Source organism: Stegodyphus dumicola, chromosome 2 (assembly GCF_044657685.1).
Source record: "Stegodyphus dumicola isolate Sdum_Otavi_A_Nest chromosome 2, ASM4465768v1".
Classification (NCBI taxonomy): Eukaryota; Metazoa; Arthropoda; class Arachnida; order Araneae; family Eresidae; genus Stegodyphus; species Stegodyphus dumicola.
Genome location: NC_140769.1, coordinates 242728 through 267789, shown reverse-complemented (window position 1 = coordinate 267789; position 25062 = coordinate 242728). Strand labels below are relative to the sequence as shown.

Below are 25062 nucleotides of genomic sequence, written 5' to 3'. Positions count from 1 at the left end.
CCTCCGTAAGGGGCGCGACATTTACAATAGCGAACAGGTAAAATAAATACAAAATAAAAGTTGAAGAAAATTTTGAAAACTGAAAATCCTTTAAAAACAGCATAAAAACCGAATTTAATACTGCATTCAAAAGCTAGAAATTGAAATATATAAGTACATCTTAACTTTCACTTATATACGTAAAAATAAAATGAGAAAGTTTTGTAATTGATAAGGAGTAATTACTCCAAAACTACGAAGGATAATGAAATCTCCTTACCTCTGCTCTCCCCCCATCCTGTCACATAGCAAATAGTACCCGGCTGTAACTGCCAGCCAAGACTGGGCATACAGGCGGGCTGTACGCCATCGTTGAATTTCACTGGTGCGTTCAACTTGATGAGACTGACATCGTCGTTCATAGAATATCTCCTGATCTATAAAGAAACTTAATCAGAAAAATCCGTTAGGAAAACAATCAGAAAGTTAAAGAATATGGTAACTACTCTTATATGCGCCCTCCGGTCGCCAAATGTGGCGACAAATTTCTTGCCAAAGATTTTTGGTAAGAAACTCCATGGTGCCATATTACTATCTAAATTTTTTATCTACATTTCGAACTTTAAGTCTAAAATGTCTCCAAACACGTGGTTTTCGCACATGCAAAAATCACGTTTTGAACACACAATTTAAGCTAAAAATCTGAAACAAAACCAAAAAATTTAGATAGCAAAAACGTAAAGTTTCTAACCAAAAATATTTGACAAGAATCCATGTACACAGCGATAAAAAACATCTGCGAATTGCACGAGCTAGGCAACGAACGAATCTACGAACTACGCACACCTCGCTTTAATAAATTAACATAACAACAATAAATTTCAAAGAATACCATATATACAGCATCCTGTTTAAACTTTAAAAAAAATCTACGAATTGCACAATCTAGGCTTTGCGCACAAATCAAGAAAATAAAGTAAAATAACTAAAATTACAAACAATTCAAAAAACAACTATAACAACAGAAATTCATAGTAAAAAAACAATGAATATAACATTCTACAAAATAAAAACAGTGAAATAAAATGCACTTACTATAATACATTCGTTAATAAAATTTCGCCAGTCACACAATGTCTGTGAACAAAAGTGCCACGATATTGCTATATCACATCACTTTCTGCGATTCAAAATTCCTCATAAACAAACCCGTGAACAAAAGACTCGTTGGGAACTCCAACGTCGTACCTTACGCGACTGCCACCCCGTCTTGCAACCACGTCACGAATCTTGCCACCACGTCTATCATTGCAACATAGGCCATTTCAAAACACGCACGACACGAACCAATGAGAAATTAAACTACTGCACAAAAGAGTTAAGTTTCAACGTCAAAAGGGTTGCTATACAAACAACATCGTCAAAAACCAGCGCAGAACATATATCGCCAGATTTGGTGATCTTAGGGCGAATATAAGAGGAGAGCCAGGATATGCTTTAAGTGCACGAAAATATACAGCATTTTACCTTGATTTATTTTGCAAAATTCTACAGTTATTTAAATGTTAAAGTAAGAAATACATATCGTTTTTCCCCGTGTAATTCTCGCCACTTGTGTTTGATACTTTTATGGTCCGAAAATGAGAAGGCAAAAAGTTTTGGAATAATTTAATTTCCAAAGGACGCGTTACACTAAGATCTAGTTTAGTGCCAATAGCAATCGCATTAATGGTGGCCTTGCAAAGATTTCCCTCATCCGCAGACGACATCAAATGGTACGTTCTGATACACACTTCTGGGTAAAAGATCCTGATTTCTGAGCGAACGACTCTTGATGTTGCTGCGTGACCCGTTATTGTAATAAGCACAACATGCACACTTTCTATTTCTGTCGTGTAACAAAGCCGTAAAAATTGTTCCCAGCGGTCGGTCCGTTCTACGCGCGTCCACCTATTTTACATTTGCACCTTTATATCTTAATTTTGTTCAATGTGAGCACCGACTTCTCGGAAAGGTAATCTGCTGTCTCTACTGTTTAGTCAATTTCAGAAACTTGTTGTAGTACCTGCGGTGTTTTACCCCCCCCCCCCCCAACGAGGCATACTGGAGCTCATAGGTGGCGTTAGAGGCTCACGTGATTTGCATATGCGTTGCAATGTTAATCATTTTCATGCCTTATTGAGTTCTAGTCATAAACAATGACAATTCATTGTATGCTTTCTTCAATTCTTTATTCAAGTCTATTGTATGCTTTCTTCACAACGTTGCATTTTGGACTGCGAACAAAGAATTAACAATTTTCATAATTATGTTTTGTAAAAAATGTATATTACTTGGTCTAACTCATAGCGCTAGCCATTGAAAAAAATAAAATAGACGCCGTTTAATGTAATCAGATTACTGTTATCTTTCGGATATTGTCATCAAATTGCCGAAGTTCCGCCCGTATGTACACAATAACATGGGTGGTGGTGTATTTAATTATGGCAAAGCACACTAGGGCTATCTGCCTAAGGGGAGGACTTTCTAAGGGAAACTGGTTCGTATACACGTTACACATGGGGAAAACCATGAAAACGCCCATGCAGCCAGTCCGTTCGCAGGATTCTAACCTCGGACCGAACTACCAGTGTTCAGCGATTTTACCGCTCGGCCGCTGGTGGGCCTCACGATAACATGGGAAATACATCGCCTATTGGTCTCAACAAGTCGGTTAATATGATCAACATTTTGTAGAATAAATATTTTAGACTGAAATAAAGTCACCAAATAAGTTTAAAATGTATTATAAACATTATCAGTTTACTGAGAAACATTACTAAGTAAGAGATTACGTCGCCAAACATATTGCTTTCAATTTTAGCTAACCATTTAAAAGTAAGTAAAACAGCAGTCTTAGTCTGACGTAGATTTTCGATAGCTCTATCGATTTTGAGATCAGATTTCAGGTCAGATACATCTCTTTTTGAGGAGCATAAAAGTCTGCAGGCAGTAAAAATCGAAGACCGACCTCTTTTCCTCATTTTAAATATTCCATTGCTATAGTGTCTTCCGGTGAATGAGGAACGTCTTCCGAATTAGGGGTACAGCATCGGTCAAATAAATTCCAGAAACGTTCTGAACCGTTCACAAACAAACTTTTACAATTCCCGTTTTAAAATGTTGGTAAAGTGCCTATTTATGCGTAGGTTGTCTGAAAAGTTTCCGACCTAACAAAGAGAAAAGATATTTTTTATCCAAAATTACTTTCGTTTTTCGACATAGTCTCCTTTTAAGTCTATACATTTCCAGCGATGCTCCCATCCCTTTAACCCAAACAAATAACATGTGGAATCTTTCTCTGACAACTCTCCTCATATCTTTGCCTCCAAGTGCTTCTTTTAGCTTAGGGAACAAAAACGTCACTTGCTGCAGGGTCTGATGAATAAGACAGGTGCTCAAGCAGTTCAAGCCGTCATTTCCGTTTCCATTGCCGTTTCTGCCATTGCAATCGCTGAGGTGTAAGATGGAGCACTGTCTTGGTGAAACAATTTTTTTTTTCTTTTGCAAATGTGGCCGTTTTTCCGCAATTTCTGTCTTCAGCTTCTCAAGTAACTTTGCATAGTATTCTCCGGTAATGGGTTTTTCCTTTTCAAGACAATCTATTAAGACAGTCGCATGGCTTTTTTTTGGAGCCGATTCTCCCTTTGCAGTTCGCTGTTTTGACTGTGTTTTTGTTTCTGGGCTGTCCGCTGTAGATGAAACCTGGATTCATCATTCTGTGATGATGAATCCAGGTTTAATCTACAGTGATTAATGGTCAAAACAACTCCGATTTATTACGCCAACAGAATAGTGCAAATGTTCATTCGGCCACGTTTTCGGTCCAAAGTGAGCAAAGGCGGCACCCAAACTGCAGCCAGCTTGCGCATATCTAAATCTTGGTTCAATATACAGCCAACACGTTCTTTGGACATGCTCATAGACTCTGCTATCTCTCTAACGTTGATTCGACGGTCGTCCAGTACCATTTGGTTGATTTTAGAGATGTTTTCGTCAGTGGTTTCAGTTTTTAGTCGTCTTGAAAGTTCATCCAAGCTGGTACGCCACGTTTAAATTCATCTGCCTAAAATTTCATAGTAGTAAATGATGGTGCAGAGTTTCCGTACACTGTGTCCAACTTCTTTTAATTTGAGTAGGTGTATTACCTTTCAAAAACAGGTATCTAATGACTGTACGATACTGGATTTTTTCCATTTTTTTGCAAAAGCGGTCACATCAACTACTAATACAGCAACTTGCTAATTTCGTTTTGGACTCCATTTTGTTTCCACGAAGTAAAGGCATGTTTTTTTTTACTCAACATTTTTTCCAACAATAGCCGAATTACGCTTATACTAGAACTTTTATGAAACAAAAATGCTTCATCATGACGAAGATTAGGTGTGAATTTAGGAGAAAGTGCAGAATCGCAAACTGCTTGCCGCGTTTTTAAGAATTGCACATACACGTTATCTATGTACACGTCGACCTATTTTCACTTAAAAAAAAATCCCAGAATTGCACAAAAAATGGCATTGCGCACACTCTTGACTTTATCTATGTACACTTCGACCTATTTTCACTTCGACCTATTTGTCAGAGAAAATTGACAAAAATCCAATTCTTCTTACTCTTGTAAAAAGCGCCAAACAAATAAGTGGACGATTCTGCACTTTAGCAGCGAAATTGTTTCTAAGTGCTTATTAGCTAAAATCACGATCGGAATTTTCCGGAAAATGTCACATGACATGTCTCATGATCTCTCATTTCTCTGAGACAAAATAATCTGTGATTCGAACTGTGTACTTCTCAGATTATTGCTAAAGTCCTAGTTAGTAACCTTTATTGCCTTACCAAAATGTCGCCAAACTACATGTTACCATATTCCAAAGATTAGCCGGAAATTTTTATTGTTGTTTAATATTACCATTCGGTTAATGTTATCTATTTAATTACCTAATCACATTAATCGGCACTTAGTGTACAACAAAATTGGCCAAGGCTTTAAAAAATAGTTTATCATCCCTAAAAATTTCGTCAGCTTAAATCTAAAAACTACTCACAATTTCACTTTCAGAAATGTATGATTTTTACTAACTTCAATAATATTAGTTACATGAATTTAATAAAATTATTGCATTTATAACTTAAATAATTTTATAAATTAAAAAAAAAAATCTGCCGAGTGTACTCACATCGTCAAGCTCGAGATCGGGATAAGCAATCACTTTCTTGGAGATCCTCACTTGCTCATATTGGGTCTTTTTATATTTGCTGTGAGCTCCGAGATGAATTTTGATTCCGCCGGGATAGGGACTCCTGTTAAAAATGTTCAATATTAAAACGTGAAAAATAGTCTTCCAAAACTGAGGAACATTTCTACTTGCTTACGTTGCATATTTATATTGGCTCGAAATCTGAAATTAACCCTTTGTTGCATCATGTCCACTCTAGTAGACAAATGTTTAAATTAGTTTATTCTCCTGTAAATGTCTTAACAGATTCCATTCCTGTGTTTATTCATTCTCTATTATTAGAACTTTTAACTGTCGATCATAGATAGCTGTATAGCATCACTAAGTAAAGCTATTTGAAAAATGACTGCTACTTCTGTTTCCCAGTTAGTACAGTTTCTCATAGTAAACATTATATAATATTGCTTACATTTTCTTACACTGCCATTTTTTATTCATACTTAGTAATTTTTACATATTTTATTTTAAATGTCAGTTTGAGAAAATTGTGGAGTGGGTAGATAAAGGATCTACCAAAAAGAGTGAACTGAAACCCAAATGGACTGCTTATTGAGCCAAAACACCACTGGAAATGTTTATGTTTGGCAAGGAATTTCTAGAACATTTGACATTTGAATCCAATAGTTTCAGGTTACAAAATCGTAGCAAAATGAATTCAATCGCAATCCACGAAAGGAAAGTATTTTGTGGGATCTGTATGTATATGTCAGTTGTAGATTTACCGTTTAGAAGATGGTAATGATCACTGCAAACAAGGCAGGAAAATGATTTCAAATGCAATGACCGTAAATCGTCGGAAGAGATTTGTAAGCATGTATGCATATGCATGCTGTCCGTTGTAGTGAACAAACTGTAGCCATTATTTAAAACGAAATTTGAATAAATTTTTTTTTTATTATTACGAAAGTTATTTTAAGTAGAAAAAATACAAACATTTTCGTTTCACTTCTCTAGATCATTTGTATGGAACAAAGGATTAATAATGTAAACATATAATGAATGATTTACCAGTTTTCATTTATTACTTTGTAGAGTCATTAGGTTAAAGGTCTAAGCCTAAGTCATTAGTTTTGAAAAGCAGGAGACATGCAACATAAGCAATGCCGTCGCCGAAACTCGAACCACGGACCTCTGACATACGCGCCGGGCGTGCTGACCATTACACCACGAAGGCATGCTAAGAAGCCAGGAGAAATAGCTTACATATTTCCCCTTTAAAAAGCGACTGGGGATTAGAGGACCCCATTGCTAAATCCTGGTGATGGAGAATAATTATCCATCACCTTTTTTAGTTCGGGCGCCACTTGTAGAGTTATTAGGTGAATTGGAAGCAGAAAAGATGAAAAATAAGCAATGCCATCGCCAGGACTCGAACCATGGACCTCTCGAATACGCGCTGAGCGTGCTGGCCATTACACCACGAAGGCACGCTAAGAAAGCTAGAGAAATACCTTATAAATTAAACTGAATTTTTATGCAGAATTTCTTACTTGTGAAAAGAATTCTAATAATTTTTGAATTATTTAAATCCTCGTGTTTCTGTAGGAAATAAGATATCTACCATTAGAATAAGTGTTCGGTAAATGTGACCACAATTTTCCGACGTCATTGCTAAATAAGATAATTTGGTATCAAAAAAATTAATTAACTAAAATTTAAATAAAGAAATGAAACGACTAAAACTTTGTTAAGACGTAATCTTATTAGACGTAATCGCTAGTGATAAGCCATTTTGACGTGAAAAAAAAAGGGGACCTTTTAAAGCCGTCGTGAAAATCTAAACCCTTTAACATATTTTATTTATTTAACTTTTAAATTCATTATTTAAGCTGATACTTTTTGAGGCTTCCTTTCGCATTTTAGATGAATCTGAATCGATAGTAGCGTTCTTTTTGCCATTTGATGTACGTTCTCAATTTCTTACAATGGGAAAAAAAACTTCTACTGATTTATTTTGTCGAATGATGGAACAACTGTCACACAATCTTAATTATTACTAAAATTGTTACATTTAAAATGGTGCACAAACCTTTATCTTAGAAAATGGTAGAAACTCATGTTCTGGAAGAAGGGGGAAGGCATTTGTTAAAAGTAATTTATGTTGATAACTTTGTTAAAGTAATGACTAATGAAGCTTTCCTCCGTTATGATATTTCAATCAATTAAATTAACCAATCAATATTTACTTTTTAAACAGAACTTCTTAAATACCTTTTTTTGGTTGGATGGTGCAATATATCTACTTAATGCTTTAATGTGTCAAGACAACAGTTTGCTAAGTAATTTTTTTTTTTAATTTAGGGTCCTGCTATCCTAGAAGCATGTGTTAATGGCTTGCAGAACTCTATTAGACTAGAAACAATTTATCCCTTTAGACTGAAGCAATGATAATTATTAAGAAGGTTGAAGTAACGTTTTTATTTAACTGTTGCTGAACAGATGGCACCACTTGTACGACACAGAAAACATCCCTATATGCCAGTATTTAGATTGGCATAAGATAAATTCAAATACAGGTAACGTAGTCTGAGACTACAAACTTAAAATAGACTACTTAAGCTTGCTCAAAAAAACTAACAAAGGGTGGTTTAACCTCTTCGTCGTCTGTAACGCGTCTAGCGCGTTCAAGTGGAACTTCCGCAGGGCGGCCGTAACGCGCCTCAAGCGTTATTCTACATTAAAAAACTTTTAAACGTTTAAAAATGTTTACTTGTTTGAGTTTTTAATTTTGTTTGTTCTAATACCTCCTAGAGGGCAGTACTAATCAGGTATTCTATTTCTAATTGAATTTTGCTCAGGGTTTTATGAATATTAGCGCCATTTTACATAAGATACAAAACAGTGAGAGATGGCTTCAACGTCTACTCAGCAGAAAAAAAGAAAAAAATATGTTGTGAATTGGAAAGACAAGAAGGATATACGTTTGATGAGTACAGTCCATAATAAATCTATGATGGATGTTGGAACACGGAAAAGAACTGTAAAAAAACCTATAATTGTAAAAGATTACAACAACAAAATGGGAGGAGTGGACCGCCTGGATCAGATGTTATCAAATTATCCTGCTCTTAGAATAAGCAGAGATATTATTTTTTTTTCCATTATGCTTTATTTCCTTATAATTTTACTTAATATTCATTGACATTCATCCGCTACGAAAGTCATGCGTGGAAAGTTATGATGTACAGAGAAACGAAAAATAGACGCTACGAAAAACAGACGGCCGCTGAGGGGGGGGGGGAATTTTCGCGGACAGGAGAGGACGGCGAAAGGGTTAAATGCCGGCCAGCGTGATGCTAAAGCCGAATAACTTTGGCAGAGCTGGCGATAGTTTAATGAAAAACAATCGAACATTATAATAAAAATATGTAAAATAAATGTGCGTACAGTGTATATAAGTGCTCGCGTAATTAATTTTTTGTGCGAGAATTACTTACCCTACGACGCAATGCGTAGCTGTTACAACCCATTGGGCGTTTATGAGAGTGCCTCCACAGAAATGGCCATTAGGATCGCTGAAGGAATATTGGAGAGATACTTGCCATGGCCAGCTGTTGGGAATGACTGGTTCACCACCTACTATACGATCTGGGGAACTATCCGGCGCACCCCAGGTGGTTTTCGGTTTGATGGGCGGATTTCCGCACTCCTCCGGGAATTTAACTACGGGAAAACCTAAGAAAAAGTGTCAGAAAATCAGAAAAATGTCAGGTAATATACGAGGGTATTTCGAAAAGTAAACATTCAGCGTACGCCAGAGGAAAAGAAAAGTTTTGGTGAGCAAGTTGACAACACAGGTGTTAACCTTGAACCGTTAGCTTTCTCCTCGCGGTCGTTTGGCATTTCAACGTTGATTCTGGTTGGAGCAGGTAGTGTTTAAAATGGATGCGCCGATTCAGAATCCCACGCAATGCGAAGTGCGCTCTGTCATACGTTTTCTTCATGCAAAAGGTCAGCGACCAGCAGATATTCACAAAGAAATTGTTTCTGTTTATGGGAACATTATGAATCGAAAAAAGGTAACGAAAGGGTGTCGACATTTCTCTGAAGGTAGGACCGATGTTCATGACCAACAAAGAACAGGTCGGCTACCTGTGATCTCTGATGCCCTTCTTCTGAGAAGAAAGGGAGCAATTCGTGCGAATAGACGTCTCAAATTGAAAGAATTGCATCCGATTATATCGGAAGTATCAATGACAACTCTATATGAAGTTGTGACTGTCAAGAGTTAGGGTACAGGAAATAGTGTGCGCGCTGGGTTCCAACAGGCGGCAACCTTCTAGACTGTGGGATACAAAAGCTTGTGCTCCGACTTAACAAATGTTTGGATAACGGGGGTGATTATGTCGAAAAATAATAAATAATCCAGTTAATAAGATGTAACTGACGTTTTCTAAATATTTTTTTTTTTTTTTTTTAAGGAATGCGAGCCATTGTATCTTTACTTTTCGAAATGCCCTCGTATTTCACTGCGATTAAATTAGATTTTGAAATAAAATAATTCGATTAAATTAGATAAAATTGTTTTCGAAAAATTTATAAAAAATATTAAAAAAAAATAAATTGTAAAAATAAATCATAAAAAATAAGAGAATAATATTTGGATTAAGAAAAAAAATTTCGAATGGTGAATGGAAAAATCAAATAAATTTAATGAAAGAGATATTAATAATTATATACAAGATTCAATTAACATTGTGGGGCTAACATTTTGAAAACTTTTTTTAAAAAAAACTACTCGTGCAATTTTTACAGAACTTGGCAGTTTGACATAATTTGAGTCTTAGAATCGAAATATGGGAAAAAAATTGGCATGCCATTTCAGAAGAAATCCGATTTTGCGTCATAATACCGAACAGCTCTAATATCTCCCGTTCTACTGGGCTTATTGACGAAATTCAAATTGCATTTTTCATGTCTCGAAAGCGCGACTTAAACTACATAACTATTAGATTTGTATATAGTATTGTTCTACTGTAGTCATTTTGACAAAAAATCGGACAATTTTAACAAAGTGCGTTAACCACATTTATCGTTACCATCGCTTATAACAAATATGCCAAATTTCAAAACTCGCCAATATATAAATTCATGTATACCTTAGAAAATTTTGAATAAAAAACTCTAATTTTTCACTGGTGTGCCTAGAAATACATGTACTTTAAGACGATGTTAAAAATTTTGAAAAGCTATAATTCAAATTTTTTTTCGAAAAATTTGTAAGAATTACTTAAAAATACGAATTTTAAAAATAAGTCATACATAAAAATGAGCGAATTTTACTTGGAACGAACCTAAATTTCGAAATGCGAAGGGAAAAATCAAATAAGTTTAATAAAAAAAAAAAGAGAGAGATATACAAATATATACAAAATTCAATTAACATTGAGGAGTTAAAATTTTGAGAGCTAATTTTTTAAAACTACTCGTGCGATTTTTACAAAACTTGGCAGTTTGGCATGATTTGAGTCGTACAATCGAAATATGGAGAAAACCTGTCATGTCATTTCAGAAAAAGTCCGATTTTGTGTCAAAGTATCTATATTAAAACAATGCTATATATAAATCTAATACATATCCTAAGTCGCACTTTCGATACATGAAAAACGCGAGTTGAATTTCGTCAAGAACAAGAGATATAGAACTGTCTTCGTTTTTCCCCTCGCAATGTACACACAAATTCTCGATTATTTAACAATTATTTTAAAAAATACATGACGATATATGAACAGCTGAAAATCAAAAAACTGAACGTCACAGCATCTCAAATTCAATTAACCCAAGAAAAGTCAAGAAAATTTTGTAACAGGCGAAACAATATATGAATGCTATATACAAATACTTGTTTTCAAGAATATTTTTGATTTGGTTATTATTATGAACGACAAATGAGAGTCTATTTTCAACTTACCACAATCTTCCTCGTCAGTTCCATCCCCACAATCATCCACACCGTCGCATTTCTTTCTGGGATCGTAACAGTTGCGGTTTTTACATTCAGAATAGCCGGAATCACAGAGTTCTAGTAGATGCAATAAAGTGCGTGTGAGATTCAGAGCACGAAAATATATAATATTCTTAAATTTAAATTTTGTAATGTATTTTAAATTTAAACTAATAACAAAGATAAAAATTATATAAATATTACAGGGCTAGCGAGAAACATTATATAGATGAATGAATGCTCAACAATATTAAGGGGAGAGAATATAGAGCACCCATTTTGATGTTTAATAACTCATAAAATAATGAAGATATAAATAAACTTATGGCATTTATTGATTGGAATAACTAATATATTTTCCTTTTCAGGTTTCAATATCTTTACTTTTGTAAATATCGTCTGCGCGTGTGGTTCATTTCAGATCATTTCATTTTCCTGTCTAAATATCTGTACTTTTCTAAATATCGTCTGCTTATTAATTGCATTTTTCTCTCTTTTGCTTTTGGAAACTATTGCAATGTTATGGACTTTTTCCTTTGGGGATTTGTAAAGGACGTTTACAGGAGGAGAGTGTCGAACATGGATGACCTAAAAGCCAGAATGACAACCGCAATAGCCTCTGTGGATGCCGACATGCTTGCCGGTACCTGGCGTGAAATTGAAATTGAATATCGACTTGATATTCTCCGTGCGACGAAGGGGGCACACGTGGAAGTTCACTGACAAGGGTCATGAAACATTTTGAATCTATCTAACCATTTATGTTATTAATTTTAATCTATCGCTATTATTTTATGAGTTAGTAAACATCAAAATGGGTCCGGGACTTTATAAACACCCTGTATATTCCTTTGAGTATAGCCAAAATTAGGATTTTTAATTGATAATTACAAAAAAGGTGTAATTTACACAAGTTTAGCATTCCTGTAATTTTTTATACTAATAAAATTACACATTTCTGTCTTTAAAAATTATGTTTCTGATACGAATTCTTAGAGGACATACAGATTTCTTGTCAATGAGGCTTTAGATAAAGTGAAAAAAAAAAGTCAGTCTTAAAATTTTGCATCAGGGAGCATGAATATTATGTTTGAAAAAAAAAAAGAAACAAACAAATCACCTATTGTACAGCATCTGTTTGTCACCACTAATTAATTTCGCTTCTGCCAAAATCAGCAAACTATTTAGATCAGTTGATAAATCAGATTTCCAGTGGTCTCGTACCCAAATTGTATGGAACCAAATTCTCGATATGAAAGGAGCTGACGGGTAAGAACATAATTTTTTAACAAAATTTAAAAACGTTTACAACAAAAGAAAGCCCAAAAAAATAACTAAATAAAAAATTAAAATTCCATTTACTGAATATTTATCAAAACATAACACAAACAATAATAATAGGAGCACAAAGGAAAAAATCAAGTTAATTTTGTGTCGGTAAGAAAAGAATTCTGGTTTGCACCAAATAGGCAGCATTTGTTTTGTTATTATTCTGGCATTCTTAATTTTTTTTCTTCTGAGAATTTCGCAGTTGGCACTTTTAGACTCCTATAGAAAAGAATTTTGTGCATTTTTATTTACGACTGCTAGTTTACGGTCAATTTTGTTATGGGGAGCAAAAATAAATGTTTTCCACACATTTTACTCTTTTTATTTTTGTGAAGGCAGGAAATTATTCCATTAGAAGACATGCAGACAGGCAAATTTGGCTCGTTTCTCCGAATCATCCCTAGTATGAAGCTGATTGTCCTGGAAGATCTCTTGCTATTGATTCCGATAGATGTGTTCAGACAAAACTTTCCCGATTCTTCAGTGGACACCTAAAAGGACTTACTTTTGAGAGAGGTCTCAAGATGCGTCCAGTTTGTTCTAAATGTCAAAATGCACTGGCATCACCGGCACACATCCTTGAGTGCCTGGAGTTGTCTCTTGAGGATCTTTACAAGTCTCCTTGTTTTCGATTTTCTGAAGGTAAATGGACTCATGGTCCTTGTCTAGTATATTCCTAGACATGGAGATTAGTAACAACAAAACGCATGTATCAAAAATTGGTTAAAAAGGCTTCGTTCTGCATAGATTTTTCCACTTGAAAAAGGCCAATGTTCTAGCGACAGTCTAGGGTTCATAATGACAAAATTCAAAGCATAGTTGAATGGTGGTGTCATATAACTGTGCGAGAGATTTAAAAAAGATTATATGTATCACACACAACAATTCAGAATTACTTAAGTTTGTAGAGTCATTAGGTTAATTGGAAGCCAGAGAGATAAAAAATATGCAACCACCTTCCCCGGGAATCGCACCACGGACCTCTGGAATACCAGCCCAGCGTGCTACCGTTACACCACGAAGGCGCGCTAGGGAAGTGGGAGAAATACCTTATAAGATGTCTTGTACTTGTCAAGGAGATCGATATTTGGGTTTTCCATGAACTGAAACAAATTCACATAGCACAACGAATCATTATTTGCAATTCACATTTCAAATTTACGCAGTTGACCCTTTTTTGAAACGAATTATCACTGGTGTTAAAAAATGGATCGTCTACAATAATATTAATCGAAAAAGATCATGGTCCAATCATCAGAAATCCTAGGGAAATCTAAATTGCATCAGAAATAGAGAACGGCGTGAGTTTGATGTGGTGTGTTTGATCTGCTTTCAAGCAACTCAACGATCTTCTCTGATAGTTATTGCTAGCAGCTTTTGAAACTGGAAAAAGCAATAAAAGAGAAAAAGGTAAGAATGGTAAAGAAATCGTATTCCACTCCAACAATACGAGGCTTCACACATTTTTAGCAACATGCATCACATTATTTGAGCTTGGCTGGGAAGTGATGTAGCATCCGCAATATAGCCCCAAATTTGTGCCGTCGGATTATCATTCATTTCGAAGTTTACAAAACTTCTTAAATGGTAAAACGTTCAGTAATAACGATGACATCAAATCCCTGTTGGTTGCGTTCTTTGCAGATGAAGGCCAGAAGTTCTGTGACAGCGCAATCATGACGTCACCGAAAGGATGACAAAAGGCCATCGAAACAGAATGGAAGACATTTGACTTATAATGTCCCTCTCTACTTTGATGAAAGGTCGAGGAACCTTATGAACAGTACAGCGAATTATTGCTGAGATCAAGCACTAACAACGTAGATTCACTCACAGAAAGGGTAACAGATAGCCCCTTCTCAGGCATACAGGAAAGCTTCTACTCGGACTTTTAAATCAGGATAAGAAGAAAAGAAACTAAACTACTACTAACTAAAATAGTTTTAGCCGAAGCTAGACACAGGTATCTAATGTAGTTTGCCTTTGAATTAAGCTAACCGGCGATTATCAACAGATGCGTACAATAGGGCCGAGCGTCATAGATACGCAAATGGAAGTAGCTGAAAGGCAAACGCGCGCCACTAAGGACTCCTAATTACCCTCTTTTTCGAAGTAAATAGAACTTCCTTTAAATACTATTCCTAACTCCTAAGAGCGTTGCAGCTATGTACTATCGTCAAACTACGTTACCTAAATTTGACGTTTAATAAATTACGTTACTACTTTACAAAAATTTGAATTTAACTCCATTTTATTTTACTTTAAATACCCGGAAGTGGCTGACGTCCATTTATAGTCAAGTAGTGCCTTTAAGGAGTGCCTGTCATTTAAGGAATTAAATACAAAGATTATTTCAGCTTTCTTTTGGCTTGGTCATTTGCTCCAAACTAAACCGATAACTTAACTTTGCAGTATAACAGCTCTTTCAGGGCACTGAGATAAGCTTCTAGACATAGCAGAAACTCACACATTTTTACCTCCAGTGTTATTTTTACAAATTTTACTTTTTTATTACAGAATACAGAGCTAGCAGGGTAAACCCATTTCCCAAAAGACACATCAGATACCAGCGGAAATATATTGTTACGAAATGTCAAGGCGCGGTGAGATGGCTTCCACGCAAAGCAGTTTCAGAGTTGCCATAAAATTGCAAGGGAAGGCAGGGTTGCCACATTTGGCGAGAAATCTGGAACGAATTCTTACCGGTTTAGCCCAGAATGTTCTCGAACACACGCCGATTACGGTTAGTGCATCGTCGAGAGAGCGTGTTGAGCTCCGGGAAGGACTGAACCGAAGAGTCGGGAGCCGTGCTCTGTGTGTCGTCGAGTGCATTGCAAGTTGCAGCGTTGAGAGTCTCGAGAGTACGTGCAGTTCCGAGAACGACCGAGCAGAGTCGGGAGCTGTACTCTGTTGCTTTGCTGTGAAGCTGTCTCTACCCTTATTGCCTGACAATGCAAAGGCTGTGTCGTTGATTGTTCCAGCGTGTTTATAGTAGATCTTCGACGACTGTAAAAGTGTTTTGGAGCTGTCCTAATCAATATCGGTAAATAAAGTGTGTTTCGATACTTAATCAAGTGTCGTCGTTATTCACTCCAAATCCACACGAACCCCGAACGAACGTGAAGGAAGAAAATAACGTAACAACTGGTGTCAGAATAAGAAAGAACCGTAACAACTGGCGTCAGAAGAGAAAAACGTAACAATATTTCTCTAATCCCGACACTTTTAATGAAAATTTACTGTAAATATTAATTTAACTGGGAATGGCGATTTATTAGTTGGTATTCTATGTAAGAAAATTATATCATAGTATATCTTAGCATACTTTTGAACATAAAATTTGCAAATGAATTAACTCACTCATGTAAGGCGAGCTTTCGTATTCTATAAGGAAACCTCTTCCTCCCCTCATGTAGTCAGTCTGAAATAAAAATCGAACTTCGTTCTCTCCTTCATTGGAAAGGATAGGTCGAGGCAACTGAGATCCGCAGAGCATAGCCAAAATACTCTGCTTATCCTTGCCGTATACTATCAGCTTATCTTGAACACAACCACTAGAAGGATCGATGTCGAAGTCCTTGAAAGTGAGCTTAATTCTCTGAAATAGAAGAGCTTTGCGTGACATTTAACATAAAAATAATTGATCTAACCATCAATACTAACACTGAGTATAAGATTTAATTTGACTTAACATGTTATATTTTATATTGGATCTTTCGTGCACACCTGCTCCACCAAAAATGTAAATTAAATGAATTTAACCCTTTCCGGCACGCTACCCTAGTCGGAGTTTTGGTTTAAAAAAAAAAGGTAGGCAGTCTAATTAGGCCTAGAGGAGTACACAAGTAAAATTTTGTGAAGATAACACTTACCGTTTTAATTCTGTTGGTGTGTCCAAAGTGGCACACTGATTGAAAAGAGCTTCGAAAAGAGTGCTGAAACGAGCATTGTTGTCAATGAACTGACCGATAAGATGCGGAAAAGCAAAGAATATAGACTCTCAGTTGTCCTAGATTATTGGTGAACCCACTCTGGGCACACCTAGGGTTCGCCGTTTAATTTTAGGCAAGATTTCAAGGTAAAAATTTAAAACTAATATGGAATAAGGAGATTAGCATGCATTCAAAAAAATAACATAGAATTTTTTTTTAAACAGTTCCTTTTATACCCTAAAAAAATCTGGAAGATTTCTTTGAAAAAGGAGGGTCTTAAAAAACTAAACATGCCTAAAATATATGGACTGGTTTGTGTTGAGCTGCCATCTACTATAAATAAAGAAGGTTCAGAGTAACCTATAGTAACCTATAAATCCTCTTCCATTCAATTTTTCTGTGCGTACAGAAGGAAATTTTTGGGTAGACCGGACACACTGTGCCGCAAAGGGTTAAAACAGTATAAGAATCGAAGTTTATAAAAAGCACTTTGACAACTTAAAATATTACGTCCAAAGGGAAAAAGCTGTCTAAATTAGGCTTGGTAAGCTTGGATCCAATTTAATTAGCTCAAACGGCGTCGAACCAGAAGGGCTCTTAATTTCGTTTTGTCATTTTGTGTTGAAAACTTTAATTGTCGGTTCACTTTTCAAACTGTTGCCACCAAATATTACAGCCCTGTATAGTATCTAAAGAAATTAAATAATGAAGGGCATGCATAAATGTATGTATGTTTCTCGCATTGTGATAAAATAAAGGTACCTAGAGTCATTCAATTTTGAATAACGTACGTCCCCACCCGAATATGGGCAACTTTGGAATTTGTTTTATTACCTACTAGGTGTACCCGCCCGGCGTTGCCCGTGCATTTAGAAAATGCAGATAAGTGAATAGCGCAGGAATAGTAGTGTAGGACATGTTGACTGTCTCTCTCTCTTCCCCCCCCCTCAAGCTACAAAAAAGAAATGAACTGTAATTAATCGATTTAATGTATCGTCAAAACAGCAAACTAACGCTAGAATAAAGAAATCAATTGTTACAATCGAACGTTATTTGAAAACAAATAATAATATCAGTGAGTCAAAAAAACCGTGATTAATTAATTATAAATAATTTTTTTAAAATTTTTCTAATTCAAAAATCGAAAATCGGGCTTCGAGGTCTGGTGGCCAGCCCCTTTGTGCTTCCGTATAAAAAATTCCAGGTCCCTGCGTGCGATAGATTTGGCTGGAGAGCTCGGTCAGACAGACAGACAGACAGACACATTACACTTGCTTTTATTATTATAGATTTTTTATTTTGTAAAATTTGAACAAATTTTTGGTTAACAAACTCAACGGTTACAAAGCTGGCAATGCCAACACTGTACGAAAAAATAACATTTTTATCACTAGCGCGCAAGAATGTGAACCGGAAATTCTTAAGATTTGCTCATTTTTTAAAAATTATTTTGTGATATTGCCATTGAACTGAGTTTTATGGTAAGAATAAAGGTAACACACAAAACGCAAAAAAAAAAAAAATAAATAAATAAATAAATAAAATTCCCTTTGGACGTAATATAAAATCTGAAAACGTTCTATTTTATTTATTTACTTATTTATTTTTCTGTAAGTTATCTTTCTTCTTTGGAAAACCTCAAGGCGAGCGAAAATTTACTGAAGTTACGTGTATAGGCGCTTTATCTCTATCTCTAAATATCTATGTGGACAGGCAGTTTTCAAGCTTTAATAGCTTGATTTGTAAATATACATTAGTGTTCTGCTAGGCCGCAAACAATTGCTCTGTCTATTCTGCAGATTTCAAGCTGATGTAGTAATTAATATTTTAGTTTAATATTGTATCGTTATCAGTTATAATTTAGAATTCTAAGATTAAAGAAAATTCATCTGTGAAATTAGTAAGATTATTAAATTAGTTTAAGTGGCTTGATTGGGTTTATTTAATTATGGAAAAATACGCAAAGACTATCCACCTAAGAGGAGATATGTCTTCGTGGAGGATAAATGAAGAAAACCACGCAAACACATAGCCCCCGTTCGCCTGAAATCGAACCCTGGTCGAACTACAAGTGTTTAGCGACTATACCGCTCGGCCGCTGATGGGCACTAGTTTATTTAGAATTAGAAAGTGGATTTGTATATGTATTATTTGAGGCATGGAATGATTTTTGTACGGTTGACGATTAGGGAAGGATTTAATTATTATATGTCATATCTCTCGGATACCTGCTACTTTAATCTAAATTAATTTAGAATATATATGGATTAATTAATTTAGAATTAATCTAAATTAATTTAGAATATATATACACAAAGAAAAAAAATTGCTTAATTTTCAGAGTTTTAATATAATAGCATATATACGTATTTTAATCTATAACTGTTAATAACTCTTGCAGTTAAAACATTCTTAGAAAAATAGGTGCAAATATTCAAGTAAATAACATACTTCAACGTACAATTCACTACATGCAATGCAAGCTGTGAGGTAAGGGACTCAAAAGGATTTAATATCATTTTTCGATCCAAAATTTGTAAAATAGTATTAGAAACTTACGTAGCCTTCTGGTGCTCTTATTCTGGATTCGCACCATAACCCATTATGGTAGACGGGCCTCTTTCCGTAGAACGGGCTGGACAGTGTTCCTTTCGTAGAAGCATCGTATTCGTATAATATGTGGCACTGAAAGTCTTCCGTATCTATGTCCTCAGAAGCTAGAAAAAGAAATGGCGATAGAAGAAAAGGAAGTCATTGAAAAGATATAAGAAATAATTTACGACTGTACATCCATAAAGGCTTCATCAAATTTAAGTGCTTAAATTCCCATATATTTTCCTACTCACTTTCAATTTTAAATGCTTAAGTATCCTTCTTATTTTTGCAGCAGAAATTTATTAGTTCATTCAAAATTATGAAGTACAGAATTAAAAGAATCCATCTTTCCGTCTTGTGCTCCCAAATCATTATGCGAAAATGAGTTTACAGCTTTTAGAACCTGAAAACGCATGCGTGCGATCAGTCACGCTATGATTTGTGGGTACATTAAGTTTTACCACGATATTTTCGACGACGACGTTTTTAAATTGCGAAGTTTTAAACCGCTTTATTTTCGACCACGATATTTTGTACCACGATGTTTTAGAACTGCGAAGTTTTCTTCTTTGCTTTCTTTTCTCCCACGATGTTTTCTCTTTGCTTTCTTTTCTCTCACGATGTTTTTTACCACGATGTTTTCGGCGGACATCAATATGTCAATTTTAGTCCATTAAATGTCGCAAAAAATTTATCATAATTAATCAGAAATAAATAACGCGAACACACAAAATCATACAAACAGACGTTCTTCTTTATATGCATAGATTTTGTAAAACTTGCAAATTTTTGATTAACAAACTCTACGATTTGAAAGCGAGCGATAGCAACACTTTTCGAAATAAAGCATTTTTATCTCCAACGCCCGAGAGTGTTGCCACTCGGAAAGCGAGTGCGAAAATGAGCGTTTTGAAATCGGGAATAATGTATTTAATGTTTGCCAATGCTATTTAGATTTCATCGTAAAACTTAGAAATTTTTATTAACAAATTCTTGGATTTGAAAGCGAACAGTGGCAATAACTTTCGAAATAAAGCAGATTTTCATCTCCAGTTTGCGAGACTGTTGCCATTCGTAAAAATGAGGGGGAAAATTACCGTTTTTCCGAGTTTTGAATTCATATCTTTGAGTTGAGCTACTTGTTTTTTTTTTTTTTTTTTTTTTTTTTTAAAGAAGAAGAAGATGGACGCCGAGCTTTTCCAGGACCCAGAAAAGAATTGTAGAAAAATTGGTGACGATAGCTATACTAGTGACTGGGTTATTAGAAGACAAAATCTAAAATTTACATTGGGCACTGACGTATAATATCTGTACTTATAAAGGGTCCCATATCTCAAATAGCTTAGGGCCTTATTAAGTCTAAATCCGGCCCTGGTTACCGCCATGTATTATTTTTAAAGATTTTGAGTCGTTAGGTATTTTTTGGAAGCAGGCAAGATGAAAAATTAGGAAAGTCTTCGCTAGGAATTGAACCACGGACCTCTGAAATACCGGCCCAGCGTGCAAACCCACTGCACCACGAAGGCACGCTAGGAAGGCGGGAGAAATACCTTATAAATAATTAATATGGCGAATGCATAAAACAAATTATGGCAATATTTAATACTCTATTGGTAATTCCAATTTCAAATACTTTGTGATCCTGTTGATGAATTTCATGAGGCTTAATTGTGAAGAAAGTGATTTTTAATAAAACTAAAAAGACAGAAAAAAGGTGCGCAGATCATCTCAAGAAAGCTGAACATCAATATGATGAACTAAGAAAAGATAGTGAAATTGCAGAGAAATTAGGATTTTTTGGAAGCCAGAGAGATGAAAAATTAGCAACCACATTCGCCGGGAATCGAACCACGGATCTCTGGAATACCGGCCCAGCGTGCAGAACCACTACACCACGAAGGAAGATGGGAGGAATACCTTATAAAATAATCTTAAAAGCTCTTCTTTTGGAAAGTATTTCTTATTGAAAACTAGCGAAGTATGCGATTCCAGTTAAGTTAGATTGCGAGTAATGCATGTAACAACACAGAAAACGGTAACCTGTAACCTTTCTCTAATAACGATGCAAAAAATACGATTCAGAGTCATACATTTTTCAGTCGGATGCGATATGGAGCTCGCATAAATACTTTCCATGGAAAAATAAGCTAATTCTCTCTCATTATATCAGAAACAATGGCAGGCAGTTTTTAATGATTTTCCTCTTTCTAATCAAATGGTCGTAAAAGCTAAAGTTCCATCCAATATTTCACCTATATTCAATTTGAGTCGATGAAATGTGGCAAAAAATTTATCAGGAATCAATAACGCGAACAAAAAAATTACGCATTCATACAGGCATTCTTCTTTGTTGTAAAAATCACAAACTTTTGATTAACAATCTCTACGATTTAAAAGTGAGCAGTGGCAACAATTTTCGAAGTAAAGCATTTTAATCTCCAACGCGCTATATTGTTGCCACTCGGATAAATGAGTGCGAAAATTAGAGCTTTCAGAGTTTTCAATTAATATTTCGGCTGATTAAAGTCGGACTAAGATGGGAATAGTCGAAATGGCTTCCTACGAATTTTTGCAATCGGGAATAATGTAATTAATATTTGGGAATGCTATTTTTATTTCATCATAAAACTTTGAAATTTTTTATTAACAAACTCTACGATTTGAAAGCGAGCAGTGGCAACACTTTTCGAAATAAAACAGATGTTCATCTCCAGCGTGCGATACTGTTGCCACTCGGAAAAATGAGGGCGAAAGTGATCGTTTTTCCGAGTTCTTAATTAATATCTCTGATTTTAGCTACCTTTTTGTGGAAAAAAGTACACGTCAACCTTTTCCAGGACCCAGAAAAAGAATTGTAAGAAAGTTTGGTGACGATAGCTGTAGTAGTGACTGAGTAGAGGATAAACAAACAGAATTTTATCTCTCTATATATATAGATAAAATATTTCTTGGAACAAAATAAAACGCGTATTTTGTTGAACGTAACCTGAAAGAAATGTCTCATTCACTCAAGTGTTTGAATCATCGATGAAATAAAATAAAGTAAAACATTTCAAATCACAGCCTTTTTAAAAAAGTGCAATAAAATGTAAAGTATATTTTTTACCTTACGCAATAATTTTGAGCATACTCAACTGAAATTAAAATTCAAGTTCTGTTGACCATAAAAGATTGTAAAGACTCTTTGACTAAGAAAAGTAACGAAAATCCAAGTGCCGCCCAGACAGGAAAGTGTTTAGGACCTGGCTTCGAATCCCGGTCAAGGCTTGGATATAATTTGTTCGTACCTCCATAGGAGACAAAGGTGGCCAACCTACTAGGTGCTTTCATAATTAAAAGACCACCGCTTCCGGCCTTAGTAGTGGCTATCGCCTACAGACAGCTAGAGGCCATCATTTGGAGGGGGGATCGAAATACTTTTATGAATGGGGGATTTTAAAACAAAATTATCATTTAAACATTATCATTTTAACAAAATTATCATCAAAGTCATTTAAAAGCAAACAAAAGCCTATCTCTGCTGTTTTATAATATCACAGATGAAAAACTGCTTTTCAATACTCCTTTTCTTTTCTTTTCTTTCCTCTCTCACTTTCCCTTTCCCCCCTAAATTTTATTTTTTAAGGAATGAAAGTGTAAAACGCGGCTTACACAATTAAGTTAGGTAGTGATGCTTTTGTATTTTCCAGTCCACCGTGAAAATTGGCTAGTATCGAACCATGAAATTTAGCGGAAATCCCCCTAAAGTTTCACCAATCTTTCTTGAGAAATTCTGGGCCGCATTTCTGTTTACAATTCTTGCAATAAAACATTCGTCAGTATCTCTGCATAATCCGAGTAGTCTTAAAATTGCACTGTCCGGACAAAATTGTAGTTAATTTAGAATATGCTCAAATTTGATTAATTTTAATTCTGTGAGTATGCCTGAGAAAAACCTTTTTGTCCCTTGTGCTTTTGGAAATGAAAGATCTCTGTTTCAAATGCAAACAAGATTTTCTTCCTATGAAATATTTCCTTTCTGAACTGTTATTTAAATTTGTGTAAAGACTCATGTTCATTAAAGCATCAGCTGTTTCCAAAGCCCACCAGCGGCCAAGCGGTAAAATCGATTAACACTGGTAGTTCCGACCTGGGTTCCAATCAAGGCGATAGGGCTGGTTGCACGGGCGTTTTCGTTGTTTTCCCATGTGTAACGTGTATACGAGTCAGTTTTCCTTAGAAGGTCCTCCATGCAGGCATTCCTCGCCTTAGGCAAATAGCACTAGTGTACTTTGCCTTAATAAACCAAACCAAACTCTCATATCAAAAATTTCAATAGTATTTAAAAATGCAAGAAAAATGAATGTGGATTTTAATATCCTGCAGGGTTTTAATAACTCCAGAGCTGCAATAATAACCTTCTCTGAAAAACTGGTTTTCTGAATCAGGGAAAGAGAATCACTTTGTATTAAAACCCGCCATGATTTCAATAAAAAATTTCGAATGCTTTCGGATTTTATATTATATCCAAAGGGGCGCTTTGTTAAAACGCTTTGTATGTTGCCTTTATTTAATAAATATCATGTTATTCGCACATAAACTATAAAATTCGATTCTACAGCAATATCGCAAAATATTTAAAAGATCATATCTTTAAAATTTCCCGATCACGCCTTGGAGATAAAAATGTTTTCTCTTCGGTACAGTGTTGCCATTGCTCGCATTGAAATCATTGAGTTTCTTGATGAAAAACTCATAGATGTTTTATAAAATATGAAATAGGTAATAAAACAAGTTCCAAATTCCAAAATCGGGCTTCCAGAAATCCATAATCGTAGACGTACATTATTCGTGGAGACATTATTCGTACATTATTCGTGGAGACGTACATTATTTAAAATTGGATGGTTCCATGTACCGCTGTTTTATCACAATGCAAGAAACACATAACCACTTATGCAGATTCTTCATTAATTAATTTCTTTAAATATAATACAGGGCTCTAATATTCAGTGGCAACAATTTAAAAAGTGATTCGCCGTTTATAGTGAATCAACGCAAAACGCCAAAACGAAATTAATATCCCTTGTTTGCAAAAAGAACAAAGAAAGAAAATGACCGTCTCTCTCCACAGTAAAATTGTTTCCTAGAAAACTGGCTCGAGATTTCATTACATCCATTTAAGAATCTGATTAGGAATCATTTAAAATATTAGTCCTGCTAATAATGAAGGATTCAACCTTTTGATCTAAAAAGCTCTCAGTATCGTTAACTGGAAAATAACTAAAAAAATTGAACAATATTTGAAAAACCTCCAAACTTCGAAACATTAAGTCCAAATTTCCGAAACATTACTTACAGAACATTTCAAAATAAATAAATTGAATAACAAAAAATTGAAAAATAAAAAAAAAATTGAACAACATTTGAAAAACAGAACAATATTTGAAAAACAGCCAAACTTCGAAACATTAAGTCCAAATTTCCGAAACATTATTTCCAGAACATTTCAAAATAAATAAATTGAACAACAAAAAATTGAAAAATAAAAAAAAATGAACAATATTTGAAAAACAGCCAAACTTCGAAACATTAAGTCCAAATTTCCGAAACATTATTTGCAGAATATTTCAAAATAAATAAATTGAATAACTAAAATTTGAAAAATAAAAAAAAATGAACAATATTTGAAAAACAGCCAAACTTCGAAACATTAGGTCCAGATTTCCGAAACATTATTTGCAGAATATTTCAAAATAAATAAATTGAATAACAAAAAATTAAATAAAAAAATTGAACAATATTTGAAAAACAGCCAAACTTCGACAAATTAGCTCAAAACTTCCAAAACAATTTTCTAGAACATTTCAAAATTCGGACGCATTATTTGGTCAATATGTTGGTATCAAAATTTAAACTCTTCAATGATTAATTTAACCTTTGAATTTTGAAGAATTTGAAGAAGTATAAGGTTTTCGCCCTCATTTTTTTAACAGTATAAGCCTGCTGAAGAATTTGCGAGAAAAAT

The 25062-nt window shown here is 34.9% G+C and overlaps 1 protein-coding gene across 1 annotated transcript in view; it reads right to left on the bottom strand.

Moving 5' to 3' along the window:
• LOC118201760 (chymotrypsin-like elastase family member 2B) overlaps window positions 1–25062 on the bottom strand; it is a 33663-nt gene that overhangs the window by 5784 nt on the left and 2817 nt on the right. The window contains exons 2-7 of the mRNA XM_035373913.2: window positions 19020–19177; window positions 15889–16126; window positions 11167–11277; window positions 8693–8930; window positions 5196–5319; window positions 260–416 (exon numbers count right to left, since the gene is read on the bottom strand). Of these exons, the coding sequence (XP_035229804.1) occupies window positions 260–416; window positions 5196–5319; window positions 8693–8930; window positions 11167–11277; window positions 15889–16126; window positions 19020–19177 (1026 nt within the window). The remainder of the gene's footprint in view (window positions 1–259; window positions 417–5195; window positions 5320–8692; window positions 8931–11166; window positions 11278–15888; window positions 16127–19019; window positions 19178–25062) is intronic.